This window comes from Coturnix japonica, chromosome 17 (genome assembly GCF_001577835.2).
Source record: "Coturnix japonica isolate 7356 chromosome 17, Coturnix japonica 2.1, whole genome shotgun sequence".
Lineage (NCBI taxonomy): Eukaryota > Metazoa > Chordata > Aves > Galliformes > Phasianidae > Coturnix > Coturnix japonica.
In genome coordinates, this window is record NC_029532.1 from 4,114,511 (window position 1) to 4,129,310 (window position 14,800).

General features: G+C 45.8%; 1 protein-coding gene across 1 annotated transcript; it reads right to left on the reverse strand.

Moving 5' to 3' along the window:
• Positions 1-70: 70 nt before the first annotated feature.
• On the reverse strand, positions 71-14,797 carry CRAT (carnitine O-acetyltransferase). The gene is given in 16 exon segments (XM_015878945.2): positions 71-3,315; positions 3,781-3,918; positions 4,443-4,505; positions 4,752-4,887; positions 4,969-5,091; positions 5,579-5,698; positions 5,956-6,056; positions 7,059-7,237; positions 7,774-7,948; positions 8,316-8,481; positions 9,239-9,292; positions 11,061-11,179; positions 11,641-11,904; positions 13,021-13,123; positions 14,624-14,744; positions 14,747-14,797. Coding segments are annotated over 16 exon segments (2,115 nt in total). The 5' UTR covers positions 14,784-14,797; the 3' UTR covers positions 71-3,099.
• Positions 14,798-14,800: the final 3 nt, after the last annotated feature.

Sequence of the window (14,800 nt, forward strand, 5' to 3'; positions counted from 1 at the left end):
TTCTGCTCTAAGGGCAGTACTGTAACTTCTGCAATATTGAAGGAGATTTAAGTATTTCTGTAGCATTTACTTGTTTATTCTGTTTCAGTTTATTCAAAGAACATTTCAAAACTGCACGACATGGATTACGTTATCAAAACAGAACTTAATACAGCTAACCAGCAAAGCATGCAAACACTACCAGACTGTATCATAAATTGCACTTAAACCCCAGGAGTTCGTTGAATGTTCTCAGTCTGTGTTCCTTTATTAACTCCAAATCAGTAGTTTTCCCAGGAGTTACATTTCTCGTACTGAATGCATCTTTAAGACTATCAACATCTCTCACTAAAGCAATCAGACAATCAAAAGCAGAGGGGAGAGCAGTATTCAGGAAGTTTACACTGGAAAAACTGAAGGTATGAATCAGAACACTATCACAGTTTAGAACCTGCACAATAAAATAAATTGGGTTTTTTTGTTTGTTTTTTGTTTTTTTGTTTTAAAGGAGAAACCTTGTAATGATTTCAGCGTCCCTTCAAACACGTCAGAAACGGGTTTTCATCTGAATTTCAGCTTCTTATGTCATTAATGATGCACAGAGTGGTTTAAGAAGCTTGTCTTTCAGTGTGATCCTCTGCTTCTTGCAGCTGTGCCCTGCTGAAGCTAGTGGGATATCTAGATTTAGATCCAGGAAATATCAGTCCCATCTTCTGAGACAGATCCACGGCAGGGCATTACTTCTGCTCAGTCTTTAATAGGCACTTTCATTTGAGGCCCTTTCCTTTGGTAAGACAGAAGGAGAAAAGGGCTGCTTGCAAATACTGAAATGACAGTGCTGTAGTATCAGTGGTTCAAGGCATTGCAGATGGGAAAGTAACTCATCCCCCAGCACAGATGTTGATCCAGCAAGGGGGGAGGACTACATTGGCAAAAAAACCAAACCCATATTTTTTCAAAGTAAAAAGAATAGAAGTAGCTGTTGTTTCAGCAAGGTGTGGTCTTTTGTGCAGTATTTACAGTCATTCACGCTCTGATAATACTGCTTATCCTCTTGCAATTTTCCAGTCTACCTCACAGCAGAGGAGTAAGAGAGCAGGAATGTGTGTTCACAGGTTTGTAGTGCTCCCACTGTTCCTTTAGAGTCGCGCTCCATTCAGGATTCTTCTCAAAGATCAACTAAATCCATGTAAATGATGTGAAAGTGGCAGTTCATACAATCACTGGCTGTGCAGGTGAGTTTCAGTTAAATTTTCCATTGTAAAGTTTATTTAGGTGTATGAAGCTTTAGAACAATATCCATTTAGAAGGAACTGAAGCAGTTTTGGCTCATGTCTTTCTTGAAGCAGATGAGAATATTTTTCTCTAAACTTATTTAGTGCAAAATTCTTCATGTCTGTTTACCAAGGCACTTTGATCGTGTCTGAGATCATAAAAGTAGCAATTATGATCAGATGTTTCCCTCTAACAGTACAAGCCATCCAATCTGCAATGCATCTTGTTTACTGTGATGTCTCAGCAGTCTCGTCTTGAAGGGTGTGCAGTTTAAATATTAAATTCCTATTGCTGAAATAGCAGTAGAAGCAATAGAATTCTTCGTTACCGTTTAGTTTTACTAAATACAAATGAAAGGAGCTTGGATTCTGGCAGACTTATCAGAAGTAGTGCTTAGAAAACGTTCCTATGCAAAAATTGTACGCTGACGTTTGTGTATCATCTTTTACTGTCTCAGTTGAGCATGAAAACACTGTTACAAGATCATTCTTTCACATAACAGAGATGGCACAGATCTGAGTAACACTGCACTAAGAAGAAAAATGCAAGAGTATCAGTAAAGGTGCAGTATTGTTATTGAAGGAACAATGGCTGATCCAGCGGACAAACAGCAGAAGGTGCCTGCATGTTCGTAGCTTTCTTCCTGCTTTTCAAGTGTTTCTGTGTTTTCTAAAAGCAGAACAATGTGAAAGAAGGGATATTCTGCAGCTGTTTTTCCTTCGGCACTAACAGATTTGAATTCTGTGGGCCAAAACCAGAAGTGAGTTCTGGAATTGCAGGTCAGAAATATTCCTGTTTATCCATAACTTAGGCCAAACACGTTCTGCATAAATATGTGGTTTCTGAAAGCAAGTTATACAACCATGTTAGATTTAACATGTGTGCTTAGAGGAGAATAGGCACGCGGCCCTTTGCCTAGTGAACAGAAGGTCAGCATCTGTTTCTTTTCCTCAGCTGCAAAGTAAAGGTACAATCAACTGTTGTGCTAAATGCACAGGCAATTCCTTCCCATCTCAGCAAAGGGTAAGGATACCTAAAGGTGAAGTTCACAAGACCTGTGCAAGACAAGTGCTGTGGAAGCTTTGAGTGGGGAGCTTTACACATTCTGAAGATGAAGGGATGGGCCCACAAACAGCAAGCTTAAACAAAAAGCCCAGAACAAAGCAAACAAAGCTGCCTCAGCTTATAGTGAGTAGTATGCTGTAATTGGGTCAGTGCAATGGAAAGATCTCAGCATCTTAAAGATAGAGGAAGGGAACGTTTCCAGGGTTGCAAAGTATGTAACGATAAGGTGCTTGGGATAGGTAGTACAGTGCACTTCTAACAAGACTGGATCTGCTCTGACTTCTTTCTTCTCTTTGTTCAATGGTGATGTTTTGCTGGAGTAAGAGAACTCTTCAGACAAGTTTCAAAGATGCTGCGCTCTTCAGAAGCCTAAACCAGGAAAAGCCTTGGTCTTGCAGTAGTCCCATCATATAATAAACATTCCCTGCTTTTCCTGGAGAACTACCTTCTTCACCAAGTGATGTAGATACTGGTAAGGACTGTGCTTTCTCTGTATTCTGTTACAGTAAGTTCCATAAAAAGATTTTAGTCCTCTTTGAGGACAGGAAGGTGCACTTAGCAGTGATGGGAGAGGACTAGTCAGTTCTGCTTTAGCTTTATCAACGTTTCCTCTTGCCCCACAGTTTAATATCTGTAGATATTAGATTCTGTCTTGCTGAAAACAAATGATACCCTCCTAGATTCCAGTCAGGACAGGCTGTCCCCTCAATAATTTTCTGAGGAACTTCAGTGCATGAAAGACAGCCCCTCTTGTTGGGGATTTTACATTGTATTTGCCTCTTACAGTTTGGATTTGGGAGTAGATTGGAGCAAGCTCCTCATGTCTAGCAGTGCTTTCTCAAGATAATGTGCCATACGATCTGCGTTTGTGTCAGCGCAGCTGTTGAATGCTGAAATGGCAAAGTTGATATGCTCATCCATAGGGTTGTAACAGATTCCATAACCATCTGGAACCACGGGACCAAAACACATCACACAGTCTGTCTTTGCTGGGACCTGTGGAGACAATGTAATTAAACTTATAACAAGCCAGGCAAAAATGTAGCTATCAAGCGGTAACTGTGTCAACAGTAGAGGAAACTCAGGGTAAGGTTTGAAAGAGAACCTTCTGCTCAGCTCCCCTACCAGCACACACATCTTGGGTTCTGCTGTGCAGTAGCAATGGGATTTGTGCCTCTGCAAAGGAGAAAATGTAAGCTTCTAATAAGTCACAAGCAGAACTTGTTCAGTAAGAACCAGAGCACAGCAGAATCTAACTACAACTGGTACCACGTGCAGGTAGGCACCGAATGCTTTTGGTTATCTCAGCCTCAGTTATGCTTGTTTTGTGGAGTGGAGAGGGACTTTATTGGGATTGGTATCAGGTTTAAAATATTGTGAAGAGATGAGGGAAAAATGTGGGGAAGAAACGCAATGGTAATAAATGTAGACCACTTCAGTCTTTGCTTAAATGAGTCCTACCTGGCTGGTTGAGAGATTGAAGTGCATTGCAACAGCATATGCTGTGTCCATGAACAATTCAGGCATGCTCACTAAGTCCTCAATAGCTTGAAGCTTCAGGCCCAAGAGGTGGCGGTCTATTGCATTCCCCCTTATTGCCTGTATAGATGGAAGAGTAAGTGAGAATCTGTCTTGCAGAAAAGTGACACTATCACCATTGGGTTAAAAAACAAACAAAAACACCCCAAATCCTTCTAAGTATCCTATAGATCTACAAAGCTAGAATACCGGATATTGCCCTTAGTGAGTCCATCTTGTTTGTAAAGACTGTGAAGTTAAACACAGCAGTGGAACCAACCTTACAGTTCCTGCCTGTGTGCTTTCTCTGGTTTAAGGTGTTCTTCTGCAGCTGTGGCATTAATCAGAAACAATGTCAGTGAAAACAGGAGCTGTTTTGCTATTTGATTTTTCCTATCACAAGGGACACTTAAATGACTAGTTAAAGAGGAGAAAGCATCCAGGCAGTAGCTTAGAGAGTGAGCTCTATGCAACAGCACTAACGGCCACAACACTGTGCTGCAGAGATAAAGCTCTTTAGGTCTTGTTTGTTTGTTTGTTTGTTTTTACCAGACCCCTCATTTATTGTGTAAAACCTCAATGATGGTTGCACGGAGGTCACTTACCATATCTGTGTATTCCCTGTGGGCCTGGGTAGCTCTCCTCAGCAAGTCTGTTTTCTCCTGGTCCTGAAGGGAACACACACATCTTGAGTTTTTCCTACAGAACAGCTAACCTTGATTTGACTGTTCCTGTAGGATATGGGTATTTCTGCCTTATGTGTCTATACTAAAATAATGTTAATTTTAAAATCATGTTGTTTGGTTGTGTTATGTCATTCTGAGTGGAGTTCTCCATCCATCAGTGGTAAAACTTAGAGCGGCTAAACAAACTATTAGGAGGGAGATGAGATGCTACTTCTCTGAAATCCTCACCGATTTGTCAGGGCTGTCCATGGATTGTACGAACTTAAGAGACTCAATAGAAGCAGAGCGGATGGTGTCTGTGCGGCCCAAACGGAACATCCTTAGTGAGGCACTCTCATATGTGGGACAGGCATGGCCATACATCCTGGGAGATGGAGAAGAGTCAAGCTCATGTATTTGATTCTGAAGGTGGGGAGGCTGCAAAGCTACTTGCTGGAGGTCTTACCTGTAATATGCTAACTGCAAGGCCAGCTGGATAAAAGCATCGGGACTTATCTTCTCTGACTTGGGGAAGGCTTTCCCAAACTGATGAAAGACCATCACTTTGATATCCAGGTCTTCAACCATGCTGGAAGGAAAGAGAGAGGAAGCATTCCTTCACCTACTGCTTGTTTTTCAAACATAAATGTATGAACTTGGCTTTCCTGAGGCTGAGAAGGAACAAGCTACTTGGATTCCTTCTGTGCAGGCATTGACAGCTCCATCACACTCAGGTTTGTTTAGGCAGCAACATGGAGATGAGCTTTTTTTTGGTCACTGCTGAAAATCTGCACTGAGTTAGATGGTCTGTATGTATATTCCAGTGTCCCTAGCTGAATCTGCTGAAGCTTTGGTCTTTCTTAGCAAAAGTAGAATGGATAAATAATTGCCCCTTTTCCATACCTTTGAGTTTCCTCTTAGCAACTAGTGTGCTTTCCAGCTAGGCTCAATGTTGACCCAGTAAGTCACTGGAAAAACTCCCTAGCAGCAGTGGTGGAAGGCTGATGTGTTTGAAATGGGGACATGAGTTAAACCTTCCGTCGCTCACCAGAACCTCTCCAGTGCTTTGTACTTACATGTTGAGGTTCTGTTTTGCCTTCTCTATGTCATTCTTGATTTCTGGAGTTATGTTAAACCGCAGCTTCTTGGGCATTGGCAAAGGAATCATTGGTGATCTTATCAGCTCAGGTTTCTTCCTGCGTAGAGAAATAATGATGTTTAACCAGCCCTTTGACACAAGACTCAGCTAAGCATAGTGGAACTGGGGCAGAAATGCATAGGAGATTTGCCACATGCTGCAAAACTCACAATGCCATTGCAATGAGTTTTGAGGAGCGTGAGTGAAATTCTTGGTGGAGCAGTGAAGATGCACGTTCTTGGGGAAACAGGTGCCATAAAAGATTTTCCTTATTTCAAAAGCTGAGGGAAAGTAGAGCAGGCAGGCAGGACTCACGTGTATTCCACGATATGATCCAGAAGAGCAACGATGGGTGGACCTTCAGAGGGAGCGTGCTCATATACGAGACCACAGGAGCCATCTTCAGCAATGATGAACTATGAGAGATCAGGAAGGAAAGTACATAAGAGAGATGACTAGTGTTTGAAGCACAAGCTATCCAGAGAGAGATGTTAATATCTCATTGCTCTGTAACAGACTGGACAGCGATCCTATTCCTGCATTCACAGGTAACGCATAGAAGTCTTTCAGCAGGCCTAGAAAGATCTGATACTTCTGTTAAGAGTTCTGGAAAATTAACTAGGTAGAAGTGTGCCCAATAGCTATATTGGTGTGCTTAGTGCCCTGGCAATACAGAGTGGTTCAATGGGTCTGATTTTTTCAGTTGCACATGTAATACAGGAATAATATCACCATGTGCTGACTTAACCTTACTTTTCCATTACCTCAAACATCTCAGCTTTATCCCACCAAGGAAGAGTTCCAAATAGGAACAAAATAACTGAAAACATGAAGACCTCGGCAGAGATGACAATCTTTTAAAGAACCATAGCTTCAATCTGTGAGCCAGGATAGACAAACTAATAAAGGGGAAGCTCAAATAGAAGCTGCTTTTGAATGTTCTTGACTGAATGGAGAACAGATCAGGATGCTGTGGGATGGCAGCTGATGCTGGGGGGGGAGTGGGGAGAACAAAAAAAACCTGGGCAGCTTCTGGCAGAAACTGGAAGAGTGACAAGCCTAGGGAAAATAAAAGAAACAGACCTCCCTATGTTTGGGCTGCCTCCAAGCAGACGAGTCATTGTTCACCGCAGGCAGAAAATTGATTTACAAGGAACACAAAGAACAGCTACACTGAGTAAGCGTGGGCAGAGACACTAAAAGAAATGCAAAGTCCCTGAAGCAAGGAGGAGTGCTTGAGTTGACAGTAAGGAAACGAAGGATCTCATACCGTCACCTTCCCTAGCTTATCTCCTCTGTTTCTCCACTCAGAGTTAGAGAAACTTTCCTGCAGAAGGTGTCTTGGATTGGTTGGCCCCTTCTGGTCTCAGGAAGAAGCTCAGACTCATATTCATAATCTTCTGAGCATCAGCACTTACTTGAAGGGTTTTGTCGAACCATCTGTTCCCACTGTTCCAGCGACTGCCTCCACCGTGCAGCATCTGAGCAGCCACGCGACTCTTGTAGATGTCCTCAGACACCCGTGGCATTGGTGCATCGAGGCAGACAGTACAAATGCTCTTCTCAATTGTACGTACAGATTCCTTGTTGGTCTTATCTGGGAGAGAAAAGGAACAACAAATAAGAAGAGGGAGTTGAAAAGCTTTCATTTTGAGTGGACAGAGATTGGAATTTGAAAGAGAAGGTTTGAAGGACCCAGTGTTGGATCCCTACAGTATGTCAATGTAATACTTATTATTTAGGGGTGTAAAGTGATAGCAGTTGGATTAAAGATGAAGGTATGCTGTTTTCTCAGGCTGGATGGGCCCTGGGCAGCCTGATCTAGAGGGTGGTAACCAGCCCATCCTTAGGGTTCCTTCTAACTTAAGCCATTCACAGTTCCTACAATCCAACAAGCTCCAGGATTTCAGGTTTAATGCAACAAACTTCAGCCTTCACCCTTCTACAGGTAGATAAAGCAACGCTCTGCAATGAAATCAAGTTGCTGCTTTGGGATGAAAGTTCATGTATGTGCCCAGAACAAGCTTTTAAAAACCTTCCAAAGGTTGAGAACTGAACACAGCACAGTGGTGAGGCTGGTATTCAAACATTAGCAGTGTTTGTTAGCACTTGGATGTTAGGAGCTGCACACACCTTTCAGAAGGTTGTTGTAAGCTTTTGCCCAGCTGTTTCGGTGGTTAGTGGTGAGGATTCCAATAGGTTCTTTGTTTGTTTGGAGGGAGGTGTTCCAGATCTTCTCCAGCTGAATAAAGATCTGGTCGGTGGTTAGGGGGCTACCATCACTGTTGTACACATCCAGCTCAAAGAACTGGTAGAAGAGAAGAACAGACAAGGATATAGGAAATGAAAGATCTTAATTATCCAGCCGCCAAAAGAAGCAGCAACCACTCTGATCAAGTAAGACCTGATCAGATAACGCAGTCTGAAAGCACACCTTTGAAGGACATTCAGAATTGACAGACCCAACCAAGTCCTGCTTTCCTTGCAGGACATAAATACAGCCCAGGTTTTAAGAAGCTTGGGAGGAATGGTAATAAAGAAGCAGGAGTGAATCCCTGCTGAGGCAAACCTTGTGGGCAGAGACTTTTTGTTGTTCCCTTTTCTCTGTCAGCACAGCTCACTGAAAGGGACGCATACACCTAAACAAACCTTGAAAGTCCAGGAGCTGCTGTTACCTGGAAGTTGTGAACCACTGTGATGTGTCTGGACTGCTTCTTGCCCTTGGCGTAGTTGACAATGGAGTCCCGCTTGGGCCCAGGAATGCGGCAGGATGAAAGGATCTGGAAGTACTGGTTCATGCAGAGGGGTTTCCCACCCATGTACTCCACTGGGAGGGTCTCACTGAAGGTACAGCAAGGTATGGAAGAGAAAATATAGCAGTGAGAAGGCCTGCAACCCACACAAAAGACAGGCACAAGACAGCCACTGTGTAGCCACTATCACCTCCTCCAGCAAAACTTAAATGTGTGTGCTGATGGTATAAAAAAAGGGCCCATCTTTTCCCATTCCTGCTATGTTAGTTGTCTGCTAAGCTGAATCCAGGGCAGATAATACTGGGAGATATATTGTTTCCAGTAAAAAAGCTACCTTTTCCACAGTTGGCCCTGATCCTCATCTGAGTTTAGATGTAAAGGTATGATGTTGGTAATGTGTTGGCAGATACTATTTTGGGAATATAAATAAGGTGTATTCAGTTGGTGCTTAGAAGAGAGGGAGTGGGGAGGAACAAGTTTCTCTAAGGCTGGCTGGAAGATGAGCAACACCAGAAACCCAAAAGGAGGGAGACAAATTCCTGCAGCCTGAGCTGTAACTTGTTCTGTGGACAAACAGAAGTATGTAACTCCACAAGACTGTCTGGCTCAATCCCTCTAAACACGTATGCACGCCAACAAGAGCATTAAGGTAAACGAAGAACATAAAGTAAATCTGTTCTTTAGCAGTGGTAACCTTCGCAGATAGCAGCAATGCTGACTACAGTATCTCTTCAACTATGTGCTGTTTTCTCTAAGCTTTTTATTTGGAAGGGAGATTTACTGACTAGGCTCAGCCTCTATGACAGTAAGGAACACCTGAGAGGTCAGGAAAGTTGCTAACTCACTTGTCTATCATGGTCTTGAAATCCAGGATGCCCTCGATCAGCTTGGCAGCAAACCTGGAAAAATATCAAATGTAACAAATTGAGATTCCAACACAGAACAGCTGGAGCAGAGGGGCCAGATAAGGAAGAGGAGTAGCAGAGCCTTCTCTCTGTACTGTAGAAGTTCACCCATTGTGTCACACTCCTGTTGTGTCCATCTCTGGTTAGCGGATACAGCTGCTCTGGGGTTGTGATTTCAGATTGCTGGATAGTCCAGCCATTTAGCACTTAAAAAATGATTATTATTACATAACTACGGAATTCTGGACAACTCTCAAGATAGGGTGTAGTCTGAATACCTAAATAGCCCTCTAAAAGCAGCATTTTCTACTGCCATGTTATGATTTTTGACCCATCCCCATCTTAGCATTAAAACAACATGAAGGGGACTTCTGCCCTTCCCTGGGCAGAGGCCAGCTCTGAGTTTCAAGTTAAGCTGCATCTGTATATCTCTGTACTGAGGACTCATAGGTGCTGATCTAGTTCCAGCCCACTTCATGTTCTGTTGCTAATGCAGCCCTAGGAGCACTCCTCTGGCAATGAAGGATCTGAAGCAAATGCAGGCGTGCTGCATGCTGACACTGAGGTTTTGTGTTCACTAGGATCAACAGAAACACTTCCCAGCAGGCAAGGAGGCTGTGACCAGCCACATCAAACTGCTTTGCTTGGGAGTGACAAATTGGCTTTTTCTGACCTGGGAGCTCTCATCCACACATGGGAGGAAAGAGGAAGGAGGTCACTGTGACAAGAGGTTGCAGTCAGCTGAACTTCAAAGACTTTAAAGTGGTAACAGCATTTGGCATCTGCATGCAGTGTCATCCAGATTTGCTCGACCTCCCCATCCCTAGTAAAGATCAAAGTAATTCCAAGAACCTGAGGGCTGTTAAACAAACACAGCACGTGTCTTCCAAGGTAGTTTGTCTATGATGTTTGTGTAATTCTGTATGGCCCTTGTAAGGCTCACCCTCTGCACTACTGGTCAGGTGTATCCATGGGAGCAGATAGACATGACTGCAGCAGTGCTCCCCTGGTTGGTTCTTCTCATCTGCAGGGAGCAGCTGGAACTGGGGAAAAGGTAGTCCTGTGTAAAGGTCAGTGCTAAAGTTTTGCAGATGGAGTTTGAAACACACGTTTACAGTGGTGGTTAAAAATTAAAGGGAGTCCACAGGGAAGAGAAGATGTGAACCAGACACTGGTTCAGGAATGAGCAAGAGAATCTGCTGCATGTGGGCAGTGGTGGGCTGCTCTTAGCTGTGGGACACTGATGCTCATTGGCAGAAGACAAAAAGCAGGGCAGAAATTCAAAAAGGAGCTGGTCATGGAGAGAGAGTGGTGACTGCTGGTTTTCCAAACCATGAATGACATGACAAAACTGGGGACAGTCCCTGCAGCAGGTTCCCTTATCCCTCTAAACTAGCAAACTTACACACCCGGGCTAGTCTTTATGCCTCCTTTAATTGCACACACAATCTTACTGCCTTCTGGCTTTTAGTGTGTCAGATATATCCTCACAATGCCCCCACTCAGGGAACTGGCTGTCAAGCAAAGACAGAAACTTAAGTTTTGAGTCCCAGTTCTGTGCCTGAATCACCAGACTCTCCACCTTATAACCAGGGTTTTCCTTACAACCTACCACCCTTTCCTTATCTGTACAGCCCTCTTGCGCAGCATGGACAGGCTACAGCATGCCAGCTATTTCCAGTCAGCCTGAACACCCACCCCAAGTCCAAGAGAGGTAGTTCATCCCACCTGAAGCCCACAGGAAGGCAGAGAAGGACTTTACCTGAGCTGCCCTTGTCGATCCTGAAAATCCTGCTTAGGTAAAACCACACCAGGGCTGGAGTGAACCACAACTGGCAGGCGATACTCCAGGTAAGCTGTCTTCAACCACCAGTCCGAGAGCTGGCATGGAGAAAGGCAACATGCAGGCACGGCATCTGCTGCTGTTTGACCCAAGCCAAGCTGAACGCACTCAACATCTTGCCCCCTGTTCTGCCCCACACTTTGCAAGCAAACTGTTTGGGTTTTATGTTTTGCTTATGGTAGAGGGGTATTGAAGTGAGACACTGGGGGATCTTGATGTAGGGCTCAAAAAGAAAGTTTCCTTCAACCCCTTAGAGCGAGCTGTATGTTGCCAACAAACTAAGGGCTTCAGTAGCCACAGCCAGGGGTAGTGACTCCCTGTTCTGCTCTAAATCTTTGCTCACCCAAGTCCTGGTGAGGGTCGTGCACATCTTAGGGAGGTCAGCAGCAGGCTGGTCATGAAGACGGTGCCATAAAAACACAGATCCCAGTGGACATAGTGGAAGCATGCATCAGGCCTCTCCCTACACACAAAGCCTGGGGCCGGAGACCCAACCTACCCAGTTCTCTGTTTTCTTCGCTCTCCTCTCCAGGCCTTTCTGCAGTCTCTCCCCAACACCTCCTGGCTTGCGGAACTCAGCCACCAGCTCCTGCGTGTGGTTCAGCTCCTCCTCACTGATGATGGGCTGCAGGGTCAGCAGGTAGCGGTCCAGCGTCTGCTGAAGTGGTGGCACGGGGAGATGGGGCAGTGCTTCTTGATGAAGTAGAAATCTGCCTGGGATCTTGCCTAATGCTGTTGGCTTCAGCAGGCCATAGGGCCTGGCCTGTAAAGCACAAAGCAAATGTTGAGACAGAACTTCCCCCTGATGTGCACACAGTCAAACAGCTTAGATCTGGGAGTCCCCATCCCAGATTCTGAAGGTACACAGCTATCTCAGCAGGGGAACATAGCACATGAAGCAATGCAAGGTGCACATCTATGACTGCGTGCTCTAGCAATCTCTGATCTCTGTATGGTTGTAAGACGTTCAGAAAAGCTGCAAGAGAAATCTGATCAATCAAGATCCTGATTCTTATCTCAGTATAAGAAACACTGCAAGGATAGTAATACATCCCTGCTGTCTGCGTGCCTTCTAGCTGAGTCCCTCTACATGTTTCTCAAGTCAAACTTCCGTCCTGTGGGAAGTAAGTCATGAAAGAAACTTAATCTTAGGTAGTCAGAAACAATTTTATTACTTCTTAAGCCAGAAAATTAAGCAGAGCTCTATGCCAAAACAAATTACACTTTAGGCTTTGGGGAGGGGTATTTAGTTAAGATGAGCTGAGGCAGCATTAAAACCCCTCTGCTTTGGCCACGGATGGTCTATCACAAGTGATGGTCAGGGAAGGACTGGCTGCATTGGCCTTTGGGCAGTGCTTCCTTGTGCTGGTGAACCTCCCAGGTGGTGGAAGCCCCAGCAATGTTAGAAGAGCTTCTATTCTGTTGTACCAGTATGCAGCTGTTCCAATTATAGGAACCTTTGGAAAGGATCACTGAGAGCTATTTAGGAAACTGTGGGTGATGGCAACAGGCTTTGGGGATCAGACAAGAGAGTGAAAGCCTTAAGCATCACACCAGATGCTTTTCTACATGAGTTTGGACTTTGCATCCTCAGTGATGCCAAGTGCCCTTTGCTTTGCAAGGCAATAAGAAGTGCCCCCATACCTCCCAGCTCCCAGGAGTTAAGCACAGAAAAGAAGGAAAATCTGCCAAGTGCCAAAGCCTTCTGCACAGTGCTGAGCCCCCAGAGAAAATGCTCTGTGCTGTTTGCAAGGCACGGTAAGAGCCATGTGATCGAGGTTTGGGGAAAGAGGGTTAAAAACAAGAGAAGGGAGAATTACTAAAGCATTAAAAGAGGGGCTGGAAAGAAGTTAATCATGGCAGCATGAGGATACTGTACCTTCTCTGCTTGCTTCTGCTCGCTATCCATGGCTGGGAGGACTGAAATGATGGTAAAGCTCTCCCTCGGCCTGTCTTGGTTTCCTCTTCCCCCTGACAACGGGCTGCCCATGCAGGGCGTCACCTGATTAGCAAACTGCCACATGACTGCTCCGATCAGAGGGCTCAAGGCCAGGCACAGGTCAGGGAGAGCCGGGGGTAATCACCATCGAGTGCCATGAAGGCACCTTTTCCCTCAGTCACTGATCAACAGCCCTGCACTGCTGACTGCTCTTCAATCAATAGCTCTAGGCCTCCAGCCATGGCACAAGTGAAGGTTTTTGGGGCTAAAGGTGATATTTTCCTGCCTTTCTTCCATGCACGTATGATCATTATTGCAAGACTATGAGAAGTTCTGGATTGACAACCCTTATAAATATAAAGGTATCTCCAAAGCAGAGCAGCAACAGAATGATGCAGTCCCGAGGATTATTATGCTCCTCTGAGCAACCATGGGGCAGACAGGGTGTAAACAAAGCTAAGATCACATCTGATGACTCTGAGCAAACAGGGAAAACTCCCCACTAAATTAGCTGAAAACAGGTAGATCTGTGTTTTCTCTTTTATGTCTGTCCTCTGCTTGTTTGGATTGAGGTCCAACTCAAACATTTGATGGGAGGAGGAGCAGCGATCACAGCTGAACAGAGGAGGCAGCTGGCAGCAGAGATAGCGAGTCGCCTTCCTCTTCCCCACAAGCACCAGGGAAACAAACACCAGCAGAGCTCTGTGTGTGTGGATGGGCCCAGCTTACAGGCTGGCAATGCTCCCAGGCCACGTTCCAGTATAACCGATGACCTTTTCCAGTGTGTAAAGCCGATGGGAAGTCCACCTGCAGGCTTGGGGGGGGCGGGAGGAATTTCAGAGCGGTGTCTGATTCCCAGCACAGCCAGAACGTGTCGTGTCAGATGACAGGTGTATGTTTGTCTTTTTATATTAGAAACTGGAGCCTCCTCCAGCCCTGAGAAACCATCTCATGGGGTGAATCCACGCTGCCTCCTGCCCTGAGGTCTATCAGTGGTGTCAGTGAGCTCTGACCAAACCAAGGGTTGGGTGCTGCACTTTGGCTTGGGACAGAGTGGATCTGGGGTTTAATGTGTGCTCAGGGGGTGAAGAAGGCCAAAGGCAGCGTGGTTTGTATCAGCAATACAAAGCAAGGAGCTGACTGTGCCCACATAGTGTCACTGCTGGGGCTGCACCTCAGTGCTGTGCTCAGCTCTGGGTCCCTCACTGCAAGGAAGACACTGAGTGTGCAGAGATGTGCAGTGTGTGTGGGTCTGAGCGGCTGAGGGCAATGGGATGGTTCAGAGCACAGAGGATCATATGGGGAGTCCTGACGGCTCCGTGCAGTCCATGAAGGAGCTGTGTTGAGGTGGGGTGGGCTCTGCTCACAGGGTGGGATGAGAGGAGATGGCCCCACATTGGGGCAGTGCCAGGCCCCAGCCGGGCTGACACCCCTCCCCACCCCTCACACGGGACACCCCCCGCTCCCCCCGCTCCCTTCATGCTGTGATCGAGGCCCAGCTGCCCCCTCACGCTCCATCCCGCCCCTCTCTGCTCTCACTCACCGCCGCTCTGGCCACGCAGCCCAACATGGCTCCTCTCCCGGCCGCCGCCGCCGCCCGCCGCAAGGACACCGGCACCACCGGGCGCCACCGCCCCGCTCGGCCGGCAGGGGGCGGGGCTGCGCGCCGCCATCTTGGAGCGGGGCGAAGCAGGTTCTGCCATTTTTGAAAAGGGCAAAA